Genomic DNA, 22,500 nt, shown 5'->3' with positions numbered 1-22,500 from the left:
TGCATGTTTGTGTGTGTGCATGCATACATAATTTGTTATAAATGCTAGGGAAAGATGTAATGGTAGAAATGTACATTTTTCATCTACTTGTTACTACTGTTTTTAATTTCTTTTTTTTTCCAATCAAATTACAAAATCAAATTCTGTAGTTACATCCTTGGAATGTTTGTGTCCTGTGAAAGAGAGATCATCGTCCAGACACCTCCTTTTTTCCAGGGGACCACGACTGCCAGCTGGTGGTGGTCTGCACGACGGAGAACGAATTCCGAGCGCGCATCGTGGCCGCTCTGGAGAAGTTCCGTCAGCCCTCCCCGGCGCTCAGCACTCCGGACAAGGTTCGAACCTACCTGCGACCGCGCTTCGCCGGCGTCGTCACCAAAGCCGGCGTCACGTCCGCTTCTGCTGTTGATCCGGATAGGTAAGGCGACTTGAGGTTGTGGGAGGTGGATCTGTCTCCCTTTTGTGTTGTGTGGAGGTGGTGTGAATGTTGTGCACCTCATGTTGACTGCTGCCTTTCTCCATGAAAACTGTACAGTGTTGACACAGGTCTGTGTGCAGTGTTGACACATGTCTCTGTGTAGTGTTGACACAGGTCTCTGTGTAGTGTTGACACAGGTCTGTGTAGTGTTGACACAGGTCTCTGTGTAGTGTTGACACAGGTCTTAGTGTAGTGTTGACACATGTCTGTGTGTAGTGTTGACACATGTCTGTGTGTAGTGTTGACACATGTCTCTGTGTAGTGTTGACACATGTCTCTGTGTAGTGTTGACACAGGTCTGTGTAGTGTTGACACATGTCTGTGTGCAGTGTTGACACAGGTCTGTGTGTAGTGTTGACACAAGTCTCTGTGTAGTGTTGACACAGGTCTTAGTGTAGTGTTGACACATCTGTGTGCAGTGTTGACACATGTCTGTGTGCAGTGTTGACATGTCTGTGTGCAGTGTTGACACATCTGTGTGCAGTGTTGACACATCTGTGTGCAGTGTTGACACATGTCTGTGTGTAGTGTTGACACATGTCTCTGTGTAGTGTTGACACATGTCTGTGTGCAGTGTTGACACAAGTCTGTGTAGTGTTGACACATGTCTCTGTGTAGTGTTGACACAGGTCTGTGTAGTGTTGACACAAGTCTCTGTGCAGTGTTGACACATGTCTGTGTGCAGTGTTGACACATGTCTGTGTGCAGTGTTGACACATGTCTGTGTGCAGTGTTGACACAGGTCTGTGTAGTGTTGACACATGTCTCTGTGTAGTGTTGACACATGTCTGTGTGCAGTGTTGACACATGTCTGTGTAGTGTTGACACATGTCTGTGTGCAGTGTTGACACATGTCTGTGCAGTGTTGACACATGTCTGTGTGTAGTGTTGACACATGTCTGTGTGTAGTGTTGACACAGGTCTGTGTAGTGTTGACACATGTCTGTGTGTAGTGTTGACACATGTCTGTGTGTAGTGTTGACACATGTCTGTGTGCAGTGTTGACACAGGTCTGTGCAGTGTTGACACATGTCTGTGTGCAGTGTTGACACGTCTGTGTGCAGTGTTGACACATCTGTGTAGTGTTGACACATGTCTGTGTTCAGTGTTGACACGTCTGTGTGCAGTGTTGACACATCTGTGTAGTGTTGACACATGTCTGTGTTCAGTGTTGACACATCTGTGCAGTGTTGACACGTCTGTGTGCAGTGTTGACACATCTGTGTGCAGTGTTGACACATGTCTGTGTGTAGTGTTGACACATCTGTGTGTAGTGTTGACACACGTCTGTGTGCAGTGTTGACACATCTGTGTGTAGTGTTGACACATGTCTGTGTGCAGTGTTTTCACAGGTCTGTGCAGTGTTGACACAGGTCTGTGTAGTGTTGACACAGGTCTGTGTGCAGTGTTGACACATCTGTGTGCAGTGTTGACACAGGTCTGTGTAGTGTTGACACAGGTCTGTACAGTGTTGACACATGTCTGTGTGCAGTGTTGACACGTCTGTGTGTAGTGTTGACACAGGTCTTTGTTGTGTTGACACAGGTCTGTACAGTGTTGACACGTCTGTGTGTAGTGTTGACATGTCTGTGTGTAGTGTTGACACAGGTCTGTGTGCAGTGTTGACACAGGTCTGTGTAGTGTTGACACAGGTCTGTGTGCAGTGTTGACACAGGTCTGTGTGCAGTGTTGACACAGGTCTGTGTGCAGTGTTGACACAGGTCTGTGTAGTGTTGACACAGGTCTTAGTGTAGTGTTGACACATCTGTGTGCAGTGTTGACACAGGTCTGTGTAGTGTTGACACAGGTCTGTGTGTAGTGTCTGTGTTCAGCATTGACACATATCTGTGTGCAGTGTGTGTCTGTTCAGCGTTGACACACCTCTGTGTTCAGTGTGTGTTCAACATGTGAAACACGTCTGCGCACAGCGTCAGTATGTAGCATTGACACATGTCTGTGTTCAGCGACTGTTTAGCATTGACACATATTGTGTACAGTGTGTGTTCAGCATTGACACATCTCTGTGTGTTGTGTTGACACATGTCTGTGTGCAGTGTTGACACATTCCTGTATGTAGCATTGACACATATCTGTACTCTGCATCTGTTCGACATGTGACACAAACACGTCTGTGTGCAGTGTTGACACATTTCTGTATGTAGCATTGACACATGTCTGTACTCCGCGTCTGTTCGACATGTGACACAAACACGTCTGTGTGCAGCCTGAGCGTGCGCGTGGTGAAGTCGAGCAGGTCCGGGGTGGGCAAGACGCTGTGCAAGCAGCGCGTGACGTCACGCCTGAGGCGATGCCTGCCTGGGGAGCAGCGGCCCGTGTCCATCACCATCCCCTTCCACGGCCGCCTGGCCGACACGGCCGACATGGCGGCCTGTCTGCTGCAGCACACTCTGGACCCCTCTGCTGTCCTGCCCCGCGTCGTGCACCTGGACATCTCCTATCAGGTGGGGCTGCTGCTGTGTGTGGTGTTGTGTTGTGTGGTGTGGTGTGGTGTGGTGTTGGTAACAGCCGTGTGTGTTGTGGTGGTGTTTTGTGGTGTTTTGTGGTGTGTGGTGTGGTGTTGGCAACAGCCGTGTGTGTTGTGGTGGTGTGTGGTGTGGTGTGTGGTATGGTGTTGAAAACAGCTGTGTGTGTTGTGGTGGTGTTTTGTGGTGGTGTGTGGTGTGATGTTGGCAACAGCTGTGTGTGTTGTGGTGGTGTTTTGTGGTGTGGTGTTGTGTGTTGTGTGGTGTTGAAAACAGCTGTGTGCGTTGTGGTGGTGTTGTGTGGTGTGTGGTGTGGTGTGGGCAACAGCCGTGTGTGTTCTGGTGGTGTTTTGTGGTGGTGTGTGGTGTGGTGTGGTGTGTGGTGTGGTGTGTGGTGTGGTGTGGTGTGGGCAAAAGCTGTGTGTGTTGTGGTGGTGTTTTGTGGTGTTGTGTGGTGTGGTGTTGGCAACAGCCGTGTGTGTTGTGGTGGTGTTGTGTGGTGTGGTGTGGTGTGTGGTGTGGTGTTGGCAACAGCTGTGTGTGTTGTGGTGTTGTGTGGTGTGTGGTGTGGTGTTGGCAACAGCTGTGTGTGTTGTGGTGGTGTTTTGTGGTGGTGTGTGGTGTGGTGTGTGGTGTGGTGTTGGCAACAGCTGTGTGTGTTGTGGTGTTGTGTGGTGTGTGGTGTGGTGTTGGCAACAGCTGTGTGTGTTGTGGTGGTGTTTTGTGGTGGTGTGTGGTGTGGTGTGGTGTGTGGTGTGGTGTTGGCAACAGCTGTGTGTGTTGTGGTGTTGTGTGGTGTGTGGTGTGGTGTTGGCAACAGCTGTGTGTGTTGTGGTGGTGTTTTGTGGTGGTGTGTGGTGTGGTGTTGGCAACAGCCGTGTGTGTTGTGGTGGTGTTGTGTGGTGTGGTGTGGTGTGTGGTGTGGTGTTGGCAACAGCTGTGTGTGTTGTGGTGGTGTTTTGTGGTGTGGTGTGGTTTTGTGTTGTGGTGTGGTGTTGGCAACAGCCGTGTGTGTTGTGGTGGTGTTGTGTGGTGTTGTGTGTGGTGTGGTGTGGTGTGTGTGGTGTGGTGTATTGTGTGGTGTGATGTATTGTGTGGTGTTGGGTGGTGTTGTGTGGTGTTGGGTGGTGTGGTGTTTTGTGTGGTGTGCTGTTGTTGTGTGGTGTGCAGTGTAGTGTGTTGTGTTGTATGGTGTGCTGTTGTGCGGTGTGTTGTTGTTTTGTGGTGTGGTGTTGTTGTGTGGTGTGTTGTTGTTTTGTGGTGTGGTGTTGTGTGGTGTGGTGCATGGTGTTGTGTAGTGTGATGTGGTGGAGTGGTGTGTGGTGTGCTGTTGTGTTGTGTGGTGTGGTGTGGTGTTGTGGTGTGGTATGTTGTGTTGTGTTGTTGTGTGGTATTGTGTTGTGTGATGTGGTGGAGTTGTGAAGCGTTGTTTTGTGTTGCGTGGTGTGGTGTAGTGTGATGCTGTGTGGTGTGGTGTTGTGGTGTGGTGTGTTGTGCTGTGTTGTTGTGTGGTATTGTGTTGTGTGATGTGGTGGAGTTGTGAAGCGTTGTTTTGTGTTGCGTGGTGTGGTGTAGTGTGATGCTGTGTGGTGTGGTGTTGTGGTGTGGTGTGTTGTGCTGTGTTGTTGTGTGGTATTGTGTTGTGTGATGTGGTGGAGTTGTGAAGCGTTGTTTTGTATTGCGTGGTGTGGTGTAGTGTGATACTGTGTGGTGTGGTGTTGTGGTGTGGTGTGTTGTGCTGTGTTGTGGTGTGGTATTGTGTTGTGTGATGTGGTGGAGTTGTGAAGCGTTGTTTTGTATTGCGTGGTGTGGTGTAGTGTGATGCTGTGTGGTGTGGTGTTGTGGTGTGGTGTGTTGTGCTGTGTTGTGGTGTGGTATTGTGTTGTGTGATGTGGTGGAGTTGTGAAGCGTTGTTTTGTATTGCGTGGTGTGGTGTAGTGTGATGCTGTGTGGTGTGGTGTTGTGGTGTGGTGTGTTGTGCTGTGTTGTTGTGTGGTATTGTGTTGTGTGATGTGGTGGAGTTGTGAAGCGTTGTTTTGTATTGCGTGGTGTGGTGTAGTGTGATGCTGTGTGGTGTGGTGTTGTGGTGTGGTGTGTTGTGCTGTGTTGTTGTGTGGTATTGTGTTGTGTGATGTGGTGGAGTTGTGAAGCGTTGTTTTGTGTTGCGTGGTGTGGTGTAGTGTGATGCTGTGTGGTGTGGTGTTGTGGTGTGGTGTGTTGTGTTGTGTTGTTGTGTGGTATTGTGTTGCGTGGTGTGGTGTAGTGTGATGCTGTGTGGTGTGGTGTGTTGTGCTGTTTGAAGTGGTGTTGTGTTGTGCTGTGTCGCACTGCATTGCATTATTGTATTGTATTCTGTGGAGTGGCATTCTATTGTATTGTACTATTCTGTATTGTACTGTACTATATTGTATTGCATTGTCTTGTGTTTTGTTTTGTATTATATCATATTGCATTACTTTTGTCATGTTTTAGATGTGGATTTTTACATCGTGGAACACAACTGATCGTGATTTGCCTAGAAAGGCTCTTTATATAGATAAGACTCTTCTTCTTTTCATCATCATCACCTTCTCCTTTTATCATCATCATCATCATCACAATCATCATCATCACCATCATCACCATCACCATCATCATCACCATCATCATCATCATCACCATCATCATCACCACCGTCATCTTCATCATCATCACAATCATCATCATCATCATCATCATCATAATCACCATCATCATCATCATCATCATCACCATCATCATCACCGTCATCATCACCATCATCATCATCATCATCACCGTCATCATCACCGTCATCTTCACCGTCATCACCATCATCATCATCATCACCATCATCATCATCACCATCATCATCATCACCGTCATCATCACTGTCATCATCACCATCATCATCATCATCATCATCATCACCATCATCATCACCATCATCACCATCATCATCACCATCACCGTCATCATCATCACTGTATCATCATCATCATCACCACCATCATCATCACTGTATCATCATCATCATCATCACCACCATCATCACCATCACCATTACCATCATCATCATCACCACCATTACCATCATCATATCATCATCATCATCATCATCACCATCATCACCACCACCACCATAACCATCACCATCATGAGGTGTGCTGTGTGGTGTGACAGGTGCTGGAAGGGGTGGACCACCTGTTGTACAGCCTGCTGGTTCTGGGCTGTGTGACGGACAGCCAGGGACAGGTGTGGCTTCGCTCCCCCATGGACCTCTACCTGGTGGAGACCATGCCGCTCTTCGACCACAAAGAGGGACAGGTAGAACTGGTGGTCACTGTGTGTGGGAGTGGGGGTGAGGGGAGGTGTGTAGAAGGGTTTTCTGGTGTTTTGGTTTACATTTTTTTTTTAAGTTGGTGTCAAAAGTGTGTGGACTGATACATGTATGTTATGTCACATCTGCTGAAAAAAAAGAAGAAAAAAAAAGGTATAATTGGTTGTGTAAGTGTGTGTGTGTGTGTGTGTGTGTTTGTGAGAGAGAGAGAGAGAGTGAGCACTTGTGAGTGGTGTGTGTGTGTAGGTATGTTTGTGTGTGCGCTCATAGAAAACCGTTTCTCTCAAATGACTAGAGTGGTATTTTTCTCTTGTGTATATCTTCAGAATATCTCCTGAAAACGATTGGTGATTTTTTTGTAAAAGTCTGACCGGTACACACTGTGTGCGTATGCTTGCAGGGAGGGCGGGTGCTGGTTCACCAGATCTTTGACGTGCTGCCCAGTCTCACCTGCTGGTCTCCACAGGACAGCCTGAGCATCATGAAGAACCGGGCCTCTGTTCCAGGTATCCACACCATGGCCTTGAACCTTAGCCTCCCTCCCCCCCCTTCCCTCCCCACTCAGCCCTCACCTCCCTCACCTCCTCCCTGTCTCTTGTATACAGTTTTCAGTTTCAGTTTAACAGGCACAACATCCAAGTGGTCTTCTTCTTCTTCTGCGTTCACTCGTATGCACACGAGTGGGCTTTTACGTGTATGACTGTTTTTACCACGCCATGTAGGCAGTCATACTCCATTTTCGGGGGTGTGCATGCTGGGTATGTTCTTGTTTCCATAACCCACCAAATGCTGTCATGGATTACAGGATCTTTAACGTGCGTATTTGATCTTCTGCTTGCATATACACACGAAGGGGGTTCAGGCACTAGCAGGTCTGCACATATGTTGACCTGGGAGAACGTAAAAATCTCCACCCTTTACCCACCAGGCGCCGTCACCGTGATTCGAACCTGGGACCCTCAGATTGACAGTCCAACGCTTTAACCACTTGGCTATTGCGCCTGTCGTCCAAGTGGTTAAAGTGATGGACTTTCAGTCTGAGGGTCCAAGGTTCAAATCCCTGTTGCAGTGCCTGGTGGATGAAAGAAAGGATGGAGATTTGTGTCTCGTCTCCCAGGGCAGCAATTGTGCAGACCTGCTGGTGCCTTAACCCCTCTTCATGTGTACACGCATGCAGAAGATCAAATACACACATTAAAGATCTTGTAATCCCTGTCTGTGTTCAGTCGGTTACGAAAAGAAGAACATTCCCAGCATGCAACCCCCCCCTCCCCCACCCCCCTCCCCTGAAAACGGAGTATGACTGCCTACAGGGCAGGGGTAAAAACAGTCCTAAAAGCCCACTCGTGTGTAGGGGTGAAAGAGGGAGTCACAGCCCACAAATGAAGGAGGAGGAGGAGAAGAATATGGGAGTCCAACTCATGGACACTTAATTCCAGTTAGGCACCTTACCACTAGAGAATTGCTCCATCACATGTTTGTGTGATGTGAATACTTTTATTTTTTACATTCACTACCAACATGTATACGATAAGTAATACTGAATCTTTTGTATGTTGCTTTCATAGATACATAGATTTTTGTTGTTGTTGTTTGTTTTCTCCAAACATATCCAACGTATCTGTCAGTCTAGCAGTTGGAATGGACGCTGTAAGCGATTGTTAGCAGTGTTGAATGCGTTTCCTGTTTTGAAATAGTTACATGAAATGTGAAACATATTCATGTACACCCACAGGATTTCTGGAACGAACAGGTCATGTCTTGTCTTATAAGGTACAAGGCAAACGACTGCCTGTTTGACAAAGAGGAGTTTGCCAAGGACATGTACCAGTGGCCATACTGTTGTCTTGTCTTGTCCTGTCTTGTCCTGTCTTGCAGGCTACAAGACAAACGACTGCCTGTTTAACATGGAGGAGTTTACCAATGACATGTACCAGCAAGTGTACATCTTACCTTGCCTTGCCTTGCCTTGTCTTGTTTTGTCCTGTCCTGATATCTTGTCTTGTCATGCAGGCTACAAGGCCAACGACTGCCTTTTTGACCAGGAGGAGTTCAGCAGCCACATGTACCAGCTGCCGTACCGCTACCTTCAGGAGCTGGACCCACACAGACAGCCGATGCCGGCAGGACCGCAGGGCGACGCCACGGCACAGATGGTGGACTGCCTGGGCCTCCTCCTCAGGTCAGTGCACCGACGGGCGCGATACTGAATGGTTGCGGCATTGGACGACGGGCGCAATAGCCGAGTGGTTAAAACGTTGGACTGTCAGTCTGAGGGTCCCGGGTTCGAATCATGGTGACAGCGCCTGGTGGGTAAAGGGTGGAGATTTTTACGATCTCCCAGGTCAACGTATGTGCAGACCTGCTAGTGCCTGAACCCCCTTCGTGTGTATATGCAAGCAGAAGATCAAATACGCACGTTAAAGATCCTGTAATCCATGTCAGCGTTCAGTGGGTTATGGAAACAAGAACATACCCAGCATGCACACCCCCGAAAAAGGAGTATGGCTGCCTACATGGCGGGGTAAAAATGGTCATACACGTAAAAGCCTACTTGTGTACATACGAGTGAACGCAGAAGAAGAAGAAGAGGCATTGGACTTTCAGTCTGAGGGTCCTGTCCTGGGTTCGAATCTCAGTAATGGCGCCCGGTGGGTAAAGGGTGGAGATATTTTCCCGATCTCCCAGGTCAACATATGTACAGACCTGCTAGTGCCTGGACCCCCTTCATGTGTATATGCAAGCAGAAGATCAAATACACATGTTAAAGATCCTGTAATCCGTGTCAGCATTCGGTGGGTTATGGAAACCCAAAACGGAGTATGGCTGCATACATGGTGTGGTAAAAACAGTCATACACTTAAAAGCCCACGTGTATTCATAAATACTTTAACAAAATGTCTTCAATCACCGATATGTGTGACGGGACATTAAACAAAAAAATTCCTCCTCCACGTGTGTACGTATGAGTGACAGTGGGAGTTGAAGCCAACGAGCGAAAAAGAAGAAGAAGCGAGTGCACCGCTTGTGTGGGATGGGGGGCTGTGCGTGGGTGGGGGTGGGGTGGGGTGGGGGAGGTTGGCACACAGAAAAATAGAACCCACGACAACAAGAGTGTTTGCCTTGTGGCGATGCGTCCACCTAGGAAGCACGAGAATTTGAGCGCACTGGTTCGAATCCTGCAGTCACCTGTATTTTCTTCCCCTCCACTAGACCTTGAGTGGTGGTCAGGACGCTAGTCATTTGGATGAGACTGTAAACTTAGGTCCTGTGTGCAGCATGAATTTAGCGCAAGTAAAAGAACCCATTGCAACAAAAAGGTTGTCCCTGGGAAAATTATTTAGAAAATTCCACTTTGATAGAAAAACAAATGAAATTGCAGGCAGAAAATACCCCAAACAACACAAACACAGACTATAACAGGATAAGAGTTCGATAACATACCATTGACAGGTGTAACATTCTACTGTACATCTCACAGAGTGGTGTAACATCTCACAGGCAGGTGTTAATATCATCATCTTAGATGAACAGACTATAAATGAATACAGGAACATGTTCTTACAGGTGTGACATCCGGCTGACAGGTGTACCTGTGTTGTTGTGGTCACAGGTACTGCGGCGTGGTGAACCCCTCGTGGTCGGAGATGACCCACTTTGTGCGCTTCCTGCACAAGCAGCTGCAGGACTTTGAGAACTCCCTGTACTGCGGGGACACCACCAGCCAGGACCTGCCCGGGTTCTCCCGCTTCGTCCTGCGATTCCTCGTCCAGATGTCCAGGGTGTGCCCCCTCCCCACACCCCCTCCCCTCACACACACACACACACACACACACACACACCACATACACACACACACCACATACACACACACACACACACACACACACCACATACAGACACACACCACATACACACACACACACACACACACACATGCGCGCGCGTGCGCACCACATAAACACACACACACACACAGACACACACCACATACACATACACACAGACACACACGCACACACACACACCACACAGTCACACACACACACACAAACACACACACACACACACAGAAACTTGGATTTATTTACACTCAACACAGATACATACACACAGTCATTCTCATAAAAAACACACAAAAAAAACAACAAAAAGCAAAAACAAACAAACCCACAAACAAAAACACTGACATGAATCCATTTTTGACTTTCTTGATAATGTCTAATATCACTTTATATGGATAGACATTAAATGAAATTGAACTTTCCTGATTTAAAAATTTTTTTTTTTTTTTCTTTGTAAAGGACTTTGCGACCCGCTCCCTGAAAGTGAGTGAAGAGTCCCTGGCGGCCCTGGTACCGGATGAGATTGCGAACACAGACATCGACCAGTACGTCATGAGGCGCACCTGGGAAAGCAGGTATGTGCCATCAAGTTTTGTTGTTTTTTTTTCGTTTGTTTTTTTAACATAGTTTTACATGATTCCTCGATACAAGTTTTTTGGTCGTTTCTTTTATGCGCATGCACGTGCGCACGCACACACAGACACACACACACACACGCACGCATACGCACACACACACACACACTTTTTTTTGTGGTTGTTTCCTTTACACACACACACACACACACACAGACACACACACACACACACACACACACACACACACACAGGCACACACACACACAGACACACACACACACAGACACACACACACACACTCACATAGACAGACAGACAGGCACACACACACACACACACACACACACACACACACACACACACACACACAAGAAATGCTAGTCATTTGCGGTCAAAAGAGTCACACCCTTAAAATATTTTTCATTTTCCTTGTATGTATTTTTACCTGGTTTTGCACTTTGTAGGACTGAAATTTGACATTTTTAGGCTGATGGGGATAGGGGGGTGGAGACCATCACAGCTGCTTTAGACTGATGGGGATAGGGGGGTGGAGACTATCACAGCTGCTTTAGACTGATGGGGATAGGGGTGGAGACTATCACAGCTGCTTTAGACTGATGGGGATAGGGGTGGAGACCATCACAGCTGCTTTAGACTGATCAGGATAGGGGTGGAGACTATCACAGCTGCTTTAGACTGATGGGGATAGGGGTGGAGACCATCACAGCTGCTTTAGACTGATGGGGATAGGGGGGTGGAGACTATCACAGCTGCTTTAGACTGATGGGGATAGGGGGGTGGAGACTATCACAGCTGCTTTAGACTGATGGGGATAGGGGGGTGGAGACCATCACAGCTGCTTTAGACTGATGGGGATAGGGGGGTGGAGACCATCACAGCTGCTTTAGACTGATCAGGATAGGGGTGGAGGCCATCACAGCTGCTTTAGACTGATCAGGATAGGGGGGTGGAGACCATCACAGCTGCTTTAGACTGATGGGGATAGGGGTGGAGACCATCACAGCTGCTTTAGACTGATGGGGATAGGGGTGGAGACTATCACAGCTGCTTTAGACTGATGGGGATAGGGGGGTGGAGACCATCACAGCTGCTTTAGACTGATGGGGATAGGGGGGGTGGAGACTATCACAGCTGCTTTAGACTGATGGGGATAGGGGGGTGGAGACTATCACAGCTGCTTTAGACTGATGGGGATAGGGGTGTGGAGACTATCACAGCTGCTTTAGACTGATGGGGATAGGGGGGTGGAGACCATCACAGCTGCTTTAGACTGATGGGGATAGGGGGGTGGAGACTATCACAGCTGCTTTAGACTGATCAGGATAGGGGTGGAGACCATCACAGCTGCTTTAGACTGATGGGGATAGGGGGGTGGAGACTATCACAGCTGCTTTAGACTGATGGGGATAGGGGGGTGGAGACTATCACAGCTGCTTTAGACTGATCAGGATAGGGGTGGAGACTATCACAGCTGCTTTAGACTGATGGGGATAGGGGTGGAGACTATCACAGCTGCTTTAGACTGATGGGGATAGGGGGGTGGAGACTATAACAGCTGCTTTAGACTGATGGGGATAGGGGTGTGGAGACTATCACAGCTGCTTTAGACTGATGGGGATAGGGGTGTGGAGACCATCACAGCTGCTTTAGACTGATCAGGATAGGGGTGGAGACTATCACAGCTGCTTTAGACTGATGGGGATAGGGGGCTGGAGACCATCACAGCTGCTTTAGACTGATGGGGATAGGGGGGTGGAGACTATCACAGCTGCTTTAGACTGATGGGGATAGGGGTGGAGACCATCACAGCTGCTTTAGACTGATGGGGATAGGGGTGGAGACTATCACAGCTGCTTTAGACTGATGGGGATAGGGGGGTGGAGACCATCACAGCTGCTTTAGACTGATGGGGATAGGGGGGTGGAGGCTATCACAGCTGCTTTAGACTGATGGGGATAGGGGTGGAGACTATCACAGCTGCTTTAGACTGATCAGGATAGGGGTGGAGACTATCACAGCTGCTTTAGACTGATGGGGATAGGGGGGTGGAGACTATCACAGCTGCTTTAGACTGATGGGGATAGGGGGGTGGAGACCATCACAGCTGCTTTAGACTGATGGGGATAGGGGTGGAGACCATCACAGCTGCTTTAGACTGATGGGGATAGGGGTGGAGACTATCACAGCTGCTTTAGACTGATGGGGATAGGGGTGGAGACTATCACAGCTGCTTTAGACTGATGGGGATAGGGGGGTGGAGACCATCACAGCTGCTTTAGACTGATCAGGATAGGGGTGGAGACCATCACAGCTGCTTTAGACTGATGGGGATAGGGGTGGAGACCATCACAGCTGCTTTAGACTGATCAGGATAGGGGTGGAGACCATCACAGCTGCTTTAGACTGATGGGGATAGGGGTGGAGGCCATCACAGCTGCTTTAGACTGATGGGGATAGGGGTGGAGACCATCACAGCTGCTTTAGACTGATGGGGATAGGGGGGTGGAGACCATCACAGCTGCTTTAGACTGATGGGGATAGGGGGGTGGAGACTATCACAGCTGCTTTGAACATTCTTCTGATGGACGACAGGCCAGGATTTTAGAGAATTAGTTTCTGTTTTAAGGAGGTGTGAAAGCTTGTGGATTGATCCATGCGCTCTGAACCACAAAACTGCTGTTAAAAAAAAAAAAAAGCAAAAAGAAAAAAATGAGCAGAAGCCAGATGCTAGTATTGATGCAGCGTGCTGGTCAGGCCTTGAGAGCCTACCCAAATGGATTGTGGCCCAGTGGTCATGTGTCTGCTTATAAAGGGAGAGAATCTGAAAACAAGGATCGAATCCCACACTCTGGTGGTGTGGAGGGGGGCCAGGGGAGTGGGGGGGGGGGGGGGAGTACAAATCCCAGTCTGTGTGAGACTCAAACCCATGGACACTCACTTCCTAGTCCGGTGCATTAGCTCTAGGCTACCGCGCCACCCTTGTAGAAAACTTAACCCTTTGAGCTCTGTGCTGATTGGCATCATTAAAGCAGTTTTCACGTTTCTACATATGCATAAACGGCAAGAAAAGGGAACAAACTTGTACAGTATTTCTGGATGTGTTCACACGCACTTTGGAGGAAAAACAGTATATTTCCAGTGTTTGTTTTCTCCCGCATCAATATGGCACGGAAACCTGCCAGTGGAGTGATGGCCTGGAGGTAACGCGTCCGCCTTGGAAGCGAGAGAATCTGAGTGCGCTGGTTCGAATCACGGTTCAGCTGCCGATATTTTCTCCCCCTCTACTAGACCTTGAGTGGTGGTCTGGACGCTAGTCATTCGGATGAGACGATAAAGCAAGGTCCCGTGTGCAGCATGCATTTAGCGCACGTAAAAGCACCCACGGCAACAAAAGGGTTGTTCCTGGCAAAATTCTGTAGAAAAATCCACTTCGATAGGAAAAACAAAGAAAACTACACGCAGGAAAAAAAAAAGAAAAAAGGGTGGTGCTGTAGTGTAGCGACTCTCTCTCCCTGGGGAGAGCAGCCCGAATTTCACACAGAGAAATCTGATGTGATAAAAAGAAATACAAATACAAATACAAATAGGTTGTATACTCCCCAGGGTTGAACGGGTTATGTTGTAAATAAAGATTGGGACTGATAAGCTTGTTCACCCAGTGAGTGACTGTTGAGGAAGGGGTTTCTTTTTTTGTTGTTGTGTTATCATTGTCGTTGTTGTTGTAAACCAGTGCTGAACATGGAAGCTAAATGTCTGATTACCTGGCCATGGTCCTGTGCGCAGTCCCCATCCCTACATCTTCTTCAACCCGGACGGTGTGACCATGACCTTCCTGGGGTTCTCCATCGACGCCAACACAGGGAACCTGGTGGACCACCAGACTGGCCGCACCCTGGAGCAGGGCATCATGACCCGACAGCTCTTCGACATCCTCTGCAGGGGGTACAAGGTGCCCCTGGCTGAGGACTTTGACGCTCTGCCCAGGTAAGGACTGCTGGGTGATGAGTGATGCTCTGCCTTACCTATCTTCTGCCTTACTGCTGGGTGAAGAGTTTGAAGAAATGGTTAAAAACATACATACTTTGATGCTTTGCCCAGGTAAAGACTGCTCAGTGAAGAGTTTCTTCTTCTTCTTCTTCGTTCGTGGGCTGCAACTTAAACGTTTACTCGTATGTACATGAGTGGGCTTTTTTCGTGTATGACCGTTTTTACCCCACCATGTAGGCAGCCATATTCCGTTTTCAGGGGTGGTGAAGAGTTTGATGTTCTGCCCAGGTAAGGACTGCTTGATGAAGACTTTGAAGAAAATGTTTAAAAACTTACATACTTTGATGCTCTGCCAAGGTAACCACTGCTTGGTCTAGAGTTGTCAAAAAAAAAAAGGGGGTTAAAAACAGGGACAGGTTTTATAGACTCGTTTGGAAAAATATTGAAGAATTGATAAAAAGCACATATACCTTGATGCTCTACCCAGGCCCAGGTAACAATGGCTTGGTGAAGAATTGTTAAATAAAAGGGGTAAAAACAGTTACAGGTTTGCAGACCCATTCATTGATCCATGAAGAATCATTAAAGAAAAGAAGTTAAAAAATGCACACAGGTTTTACAGACCCATTTTGGTCTTTTCTGTGGTGTTAGTTTAAGCCATACCATCTGCCTTAAGAATCTGTTCGTTACTTTTACCCGCATGTTAAAGGGCCTTTTTCCTACCCACTTGTTGTTAGGCATTGTCTCAGTTAAAGTAGTGAGGGTCAGAGAATGAAGGTTTTTCCTGCAACATGTGGTGGGTACATAGGAATGCAGTCATGCCTACCGTTACTGAGGGCCGGTATTTGTTCCGGAAAATTTACAAAATGGACAGGGTGTCCTGGAAATAGGATTTTTGTTGCATGTCCTGGAAAAAAAAAAATCCAACCATAACATTTTTGGGGGGAAGTTTCTAGTGGGTACAAGTGTACCCTTAGATGGCTTTCCGACCATTGCCAAAGACACTTCATTAATACTTAGGGAAATGCTGCCGAATATTACCGAAGGCACTTCCTGAAAAGCTGGAACTGTCCAAACAGTACTGAAGCCATTTTGTAAAAGTCCACTCAATATCCGTCACTGGCGAAGTAACTTCGGCAAGACCAATTCGCATGGGGGTAAGCACTGACTTTTTGAACGCAGACAACATTTTGAAAGCAGAGGCGTGATGGCATCGAAGAGAAGACTGATGATTTGGATGATCCTTCTAGCCTGAAGAAAAAGCAAGTGAAGCATTCACAGACCTTGAAGAAGGAATACTCTGAGCAGTGTGTTCATAAAGCCAAATCATTCACAGACCTTGAAGAAGGAATACTCTGAGCAGTGTGTTCATAAAGCAAGTGAAGCATTCACAGACCTTGAAGAAGGAATACTCTGAGCAGTGTGTTCATAAAGCAAGTGAAGCATTCACAGACCTTGAAGAAGGAATACTCTGAGCAGTGGCTGTTCCTAAAGCCAGTGAAGCATTCACAGACCTTGAAGAAGGAATACTCTGAGCACTGGCTGTTCATAGAGCCAAAGCATTCACAGACCTTGAAGAAGGAATACTCTGAGCAGTGTGTTCATAAAGCAAGTGAAGCATTCACAGACCTTGAAGAAGGAATACTCTGAGCAGTGTGTTCATAAAGCTGGGGAAGAAAGGAAACATGTACGTGTGCGTGGACATTGGTCAGATGTCGTATGTTTGCTGAGATGTTCCTGAAAATAATACCGTCCCTGATTCTAATGTGTGTTGTTCCTGAAAAACAAATTTTGGCGTAGGTATGCCTGCAGTCAGAGCATTGAGGGTCAAGGAATAACCATTTTTCCTGCAACGTGAGGTGCATGCAGAGGAATGCATGTATGGGTGATTAAGAACAATCCTCTCAGCACAGAACGCAAAGTTTTCCTGTTCACGTTTTTCATAGTCAACGGAATGGTGAGAGATGTAAGTGCACATTCCTACTGTTTCGGATTAGCCATGTTTGCTAGGGGGAAAAAAGTAAAAAGGATGTTACTGCTGCAGATTGTGTGTTGCGACCAGGAAAAAGGGGGGGGGGGGGGAGTAGGGTCACATTATTTCATGGGTGGACAAACCTGAAAATTCTTGAAAATTTCAGTTGGTTCTGGATTTTTACATTATTTGTTCCTGATGGCAAAGATTTTGGGGTTAGCAGACTGTCAGTTCAGTGTGTTAGTGTGTATGTGTGCGTGTGTGTGTGTGTGTGTGTGCGTGCGCATGTGCGTATTGGTTGGCGATTGATGTCTATTCACTGAAGTGATCTTAGATGGAAAGTGGTATGTGTGTTGTGCATGTTTTTCAGTGTATAAGAAATGCTCAATCTGTATACAATTACTTTGACATGAGAGAGAAATTCAGAATGGAAAAGAAAAGGTGGGAGAAGGAAACAAAGCAAAAGAATCAAATTAGCTATCCATAGAATCAACATATTCCATTATCTGTATGTCTTCGTGTGTACGTGTGTGTGTGTGTGTGTGTGTGTGTGTGTGTGTGCACGCATACATGTGTGTGCATGTGTGTGTCTGTGTGTGCATGTGTGTGTCTGTGTGTGTGTATGTGTGTGTGTGTGTGTATGTATGATACAGAGAGGACCGCCTGTTGCGCTTGTACCGTGCTCTGGGATTGCGTGATGAGGAGATGTTTGACGAAAACGATGAGATCATCGACCCTGATGACACCTACGAGTTGACAACAGACAATGTCAAGAAAATCTTGGCCATCTACATGAGGTTCAGGTAAAAGCAAAGAACCAGTCCAGGGCATTAGTATCTCTGTGTTTGTCTGTGTTTTGGGGGCTGTAGGGTTTATCAAGATTTCAGAAACTAGCAGGTCGTCATTCTTTTTTAATAGAGAATCACATGGAATTGCACTTTTTCCTAAAATCTTAAGAAAAAATTCTGCACCCTGTTCCAAAGTAGGAGTTTTTACATGCACACACACACACACACACACACACACACACACACACACACACACACAGATGAGCTGTCACACAGACACAAAGAGAGAGAGACACACACCCACTCGCGTTCATGCACACACACAGACACTGAGTCTGGAACAGGTAGGAATACATGTGGTTGGGTGGTTTGTGGTACTGAAGCTGGAGGAACAGGTGGGAACAGGTGTGTGTGGAGGTGTTCATGAGGTAGGAACAGGTGAGAACAGGTGTGTGTGGAGGTGTTCATGAGGTAGGAACAGGTGAGAACAGGTGTGTGTGTGGAGGTGTTCATGAGGTAGGAACAGGTGAGAACAGGTGTGTGTGTGGAGGTGTTCATGAGGTAGGAACAGGTGAGAACAGGTGTGTGTGTGGAGGTGTCAATGAGGTAGGAACAGGTGAGAACAGGTGTGTGTGGAGGTGTTAATGAGGTAGGAACGGGTGGGAACAGGTGTGGGTGGGTGGTTTGTGGGAATGAGGTAGAAACTGGTGGGAACAGGTGTGGTTGGATTTGTGATACTGAGGCTGGAACAGGTGGGAAAACGAACAGGTGTGTGTGGAGGTGTTAATGAGGTAGGAACAGGTGGGAACAGGTATGTGTGGAGGTGTTCATGAGGTAGGAACAGGTGTGTGTGGAGGTGTTCATGAGGTAGGAACAGGTAGGAACAGGTGTGTGTGGAGGTGTTCATGAGGTAGGAACAGGTGTGTGTGGAGGTGTTAATGAGGTAGGAACAGGTGGGAACAGGTGTGTGTGGAGGTGTTCATGAGGTAGGAACAGGTAGGAACAGGTGTGTGTGGAGGTGTTCATGAGGTAGGAACAGGTGGGAACAGGTGTGTGTGGAGGTGTTAATGAGGTAGGAACAGGTGGGAACAGGTGTGTGTGGAGGTGTTAACGAGGTAGGAACAGGTGGGAACAGGTGTGTGTGGAGGTGTTAATGAGGTAGGAACAGGTGGGAACAGGTGTGTGTGGAGTTGTTCATGAGGTAGGAACAGGTGGGAACAGGTATGTGTGGAGGTGTTCATGAGGTAGGAACAGGTGTGTGTGGAGTTGTTCATGAGGTAGGAACAGGTAGGAACAGGTGTGTGTGGAGGTGTTCATGAGGTAGGAACAGGTGTGTGTGGAGGTGTTAATGAGGTAGGAACAGGTGGGAACAGGTATGTGTGGAGGTGTTCATGAGGTAGGAACAGGTTTGTGTGGAGGTGTTCATGAGGTAGGAACAGGTAGGAACAGGTGTTTGTGGAGGTGTTCATGAGGTAGGAACAGGTGGGAACAGGTGTGTGTGGAGGTGTTCATGAGGTAGGAACAGGTGGGAACAGGTGTGTGTGGAGGTGTTCATGAGGTAGGAACAGGTTTGTGTGGAGGTGTTCATGAGGTAGGAACAGGTAGGAACAGGTGTTTGTGGAGGTGTTCATGAGGTAGGAACAGGTGGGAACAGGTGTGTGTGGAGGTGTTCATGAGGTAGGAACAGGTGGGAACAGGTGTGTGTGGAGGTGTTAATGAGGTGGGAACAGGTGTGTGTGGAGGTGTTAATGAGGTAGGAACAGGTGAGAACAGGTGTGTGTGGAGGTGTTCATGAGGTAGGAACAGGTGGGAACAGGCGTGTGTGGAGGTGTTCATGAGGTAGGAACAGGTGGGAACAGGTGTGTGTGGAGGTGTTAATGAGGTAGGAACAGGTGAGAACAGGTGTGTGTGGAGGTGTTAATGAGGTAGGAACAGGTGAGAACTAGTGTGGGTGGGTGGTTTGTGGGAATGAGGTAGAAACTGGTGGGAACAGGTGTGGTTGGATTTGTGATACTGAGGCTGGAACAGGTGGGAAAACGTGGGTGGGTGGTTTGTTGTACTTTGGCTGGAGGAACAGGTGGGAACAGGTGTGTGTGGTTTGTGGTAATGAGGTAGGAATAGGTAAGAACAGGTGTGGTTGGGTGGTTTGTGATACTGATGTAGGAACAGGTGTTGGTGGTTGGTTTGTGATACCAGTGCTGGAACAGGTGTGAGTGGGTGATTTGTGATGCTGATGCTGGGACAGATGGGAATGGGTGTGAGTGGGTGACTGGTTTGTACAGAGGCTGGAGGAACAGGTGTGGATAGGTTGTTTTATTTACAACGATGGCAACAATGACACTGTGTGTGTGTGTGTGTGTGTGTGTGTGTGTGTGTGTGGTGCAGGTGCAACATCCCAGTGATCGTGATGGGGGAGACGGGGTGCGGGAAGACACGGCTGGTGAAGTTCCTGTGCGCTCTGCAGACCCCCAAACACCCACACATCAACACCCGTGTTCAGGTCAAGGTAGGAACCCCTCAGAAAAGATGCACAGAGGTGATGTCTGCCTTTGTGTGTGTGTCTGAAAGGTGCACAGGTAAAGTTTGTCTTCATGCTTGTACAAAGTTCCACAGAGAAATAGTCTGCTTTTACATTTGTCCAAAAGGTGCACATGGGTATAGACTTTCTTTACCTATGTTCAAAAGTTGCATGGGGATATAGTCTGTCTTAACCTGTGTCCAAAAGGTGCATGGGGGTATAGTCTGCCTTTACCTTTGTCCAATAAATGGGCAGGGTTATAGTCTGCATTTAACTTTGTCCAAAAGGTGCACACAAGTATAGTCTGCCTTTACCATTGCTCAGAAGGTGCACATATGGTATAGTCTGCCTTTACCTTTGTCCAAAAGGTGCACAGGAGTATAGTCTGCCTTTATTTGTCTAAAAGGTGCACAGGAGTATAGTCTGCCTTTACCTTTGTCTAAAAGGTGCACAGGAGTATAGTCTGCCTTTACCTTTGTCCAAAAGGTGCACAGGGGAATTGTCTGCCTTTACCTTTGTCTAAAAGGTGCACAGGGGAATTGTCTGCCTTTACCTTTGTCCAAAAGGTGCACAGGGGAATTGTCTGCCTTTACCTTTGTCTGAAAGGTGCACAGGGGAATTGTCTGCCTTTACCTTAGTCTAAAAGGTGCACAGGGGAATTGTCTGCCTTTACCTTAGTCTAAAAGGTGCACAGGAGTATAGTCTGCCTTTACCTTTGTCTGAAAGGTGCATAGGGGTATAGTCTGCCTTTACCTTTGTCTGAAAGGTGCACAGGGGAATTGTCTGCCTTTACCTTTGTCCAAAAAGTGCATGGGAGTATAGTCTGCCTTTATTTGTCTAAAAGGTGCACAGGAGTATAGTCTGCCTTTACCTTAGTCTAAAAGGTGCATAGGGGTATAGTCTGCCTTTACCTTTGTCTAAAAGGTGCATAGGGGTATTGTCTTCCTTTACCTTAGTCTAAAAGGTGCACAGGGGAATTGTCTGCCTTTACCTTAGTCTAAAAGGTGCACAGGGGAATTGTCTGCCTTTACCTTAGTCTAAAAGGTGCATAGGGGTATAGTCTGCCTTTACCTTTGTCTAAAAGGTGCATAGGGGTATTGTCTTCCTTTACCTTAGTCTAAAAGGTGCACAGGGGAATTGTCTGCCTTTACCTTAGTCTAAAAGGTGCACAGGGGTATAGTCTGCCTTTACCTTAGTCTGAAAGGTGCATAGGGGTATAGTCTGCCTTTACCTTAGTCTGAAAGGTGCACAGGGGTATAGTCTGCCTTTATTTTTGTCTAAAAGGTGCACAGGGGTATAGTCTGCCTTTATGATTGTCCAAAAGATTTTGATTTGATTTGATATGGATACTTATATAGCACCCGTCCACAGTTGGAGACCAAGCTCAAAGCGCTTTACAAACTCGGGGTCATTTGCACAGCAGGCTGCCTACCTGGATAGAGCTTACTGACTGCTGCCACTGGGCGCTTATCATTCGGTTCCTGCATCATTAAGTCAGATTTTAGCTACGCATACATACACACTCAGTCTGACATGTAACATTTTACGTGTGTGACCGTTTTGTTAATTACCCTCCTGTGTAGATAGTCGTACTCAGTTTTCAGGAGTGTGCATACTAGGTATGTTCTTGTTTCCATAACCCACCGAACGTTGGCATGGATTACAGGATCTTTATCTTGCGTTATTTGATCTTCTACATGCGCATACACACGAAGGGGGTTCAGGCATGAGTAGGTCTGCTCATATGTTGACCTTGGAGATCAGAAAAATCTCCACTGTTTACCCACCAGGTGCTGGTACCAAGATTTGAACAAAGGACCCTCAGATTGTCTTCTTCTTCATTGGTGGACTGCAACTCCCACGTTCATTCGTATATAAAAGAGTGGGCTTTTACGTGTATGACCATTTTTACCCCGCCATGTAGGCAGCCATACTCTGTTTTCGGGGGTGACCCTCAGATTGAAAGTCCAGTGCTATAAGCACTCGGCTATTGCATGGTGCATGGGAGTATAGTCTTGCCTTTTACCCTGTGTCCCACAAGGTTCACGGGGGCACGACAGGCGAGGACATCATCGGCAAAGTGCGGCAGGCCGAGCGCCTGGCCCGACAGAACGCCACGCCCTTCAGCCACCGGCCGGTGTACACCGTGCTGTTCTTCGACGAGGCCAACACCACGGAGGCGGTGGGGGTCATCAAGGAGGTCATGTGCGACGGCACGCTGGACGGGCAGCACATGAACCTCTGCCCCAACCTCAAGATGGTGGCCGCCTGCAACCCTTACCGCAAGTGAGTTGTGTGTGTGTGATGGGGGTGTTGTTGGGGTGGGGGTGGTAGTGAGGTGGAGGTGGGGGTGCGGGTGGGTGGGTGGGCGTGTTTTGTGTGCATGTGTGTGTGTGTGTGTGCACGCATGTCCGCAGGCATGTGTATGTGTTTATGTGTTTGCGTGTTTATGTGTGTGCTTCAGAATGGATAAAGAAATCTTAATCACTCATA

At 47.7% G+C, this 22,500-nt stretch overlaps 1 protein-coding gene across 1 annotated transcript in view; it reads left to right on the top strand.

Moving 5' to 3' along the window:
* LOC143297897 (E3 ubiquitin-protein ligase rnf213-alpha-like) overlaps nucleotides 1-22,500 on the top strand; it is a 226,109-nt gene that overhangs the window by 69,864 nt on the left and 133,745 nt on the right. The window contains 11 exon segments of the mRNA XM_076610432.1: nucleotides 217-418; nucleotides 2,703-2,940; nucleotides 6,142-6,285; nucleotides 6,699-6,804; nucleotides 8,312-8,480; nucleotides 9,912-10,080; nucleotides 10,603-10,718; nucleotides 14,526-14,726; nucleotides 17,355-17,504; nucleotides 19,875-19,995; nucleotides 22,049-22,293. Coding sequence (XP_076466547.1) covers nucleotides 217-418; nucleotides 2,703-2,940; nucleotides 6,142-6,285; nucleotides 6,699-6,804; nucleotides 8,312-8,480; nucleotides 9,912-10,080; nucleotides 10,603-10,718; nucleotides 14,526-14,726; nucleotides 17,355-17,504; nucleotides 19,875-19,995; nucleotides 22,049-22,293 — 1,861 coding nt within the window.

Source organism: Babylonia areolata, chromosome 23 (genome assembly GCF_041734735.1).
Source record: "Babylonia areolata isolate BAREFJ2019XMU chromosome 23, ASM4173473v1, whole genome shotgun sequence".
In the NCBI taxonomy this organism is placed as follows: domain Eukaryota; kingdom Metazoa; phylum Mollusca; class Gastropoda; order Neogastropoda; family Buccinidae; genus Babylonia; species Babylonia areolata.
The sequence above is the reverse complement of the archived record's forward strand: the minus strand, read 5'-3'. Positions and strand labels throughout refer to the sequence as shown.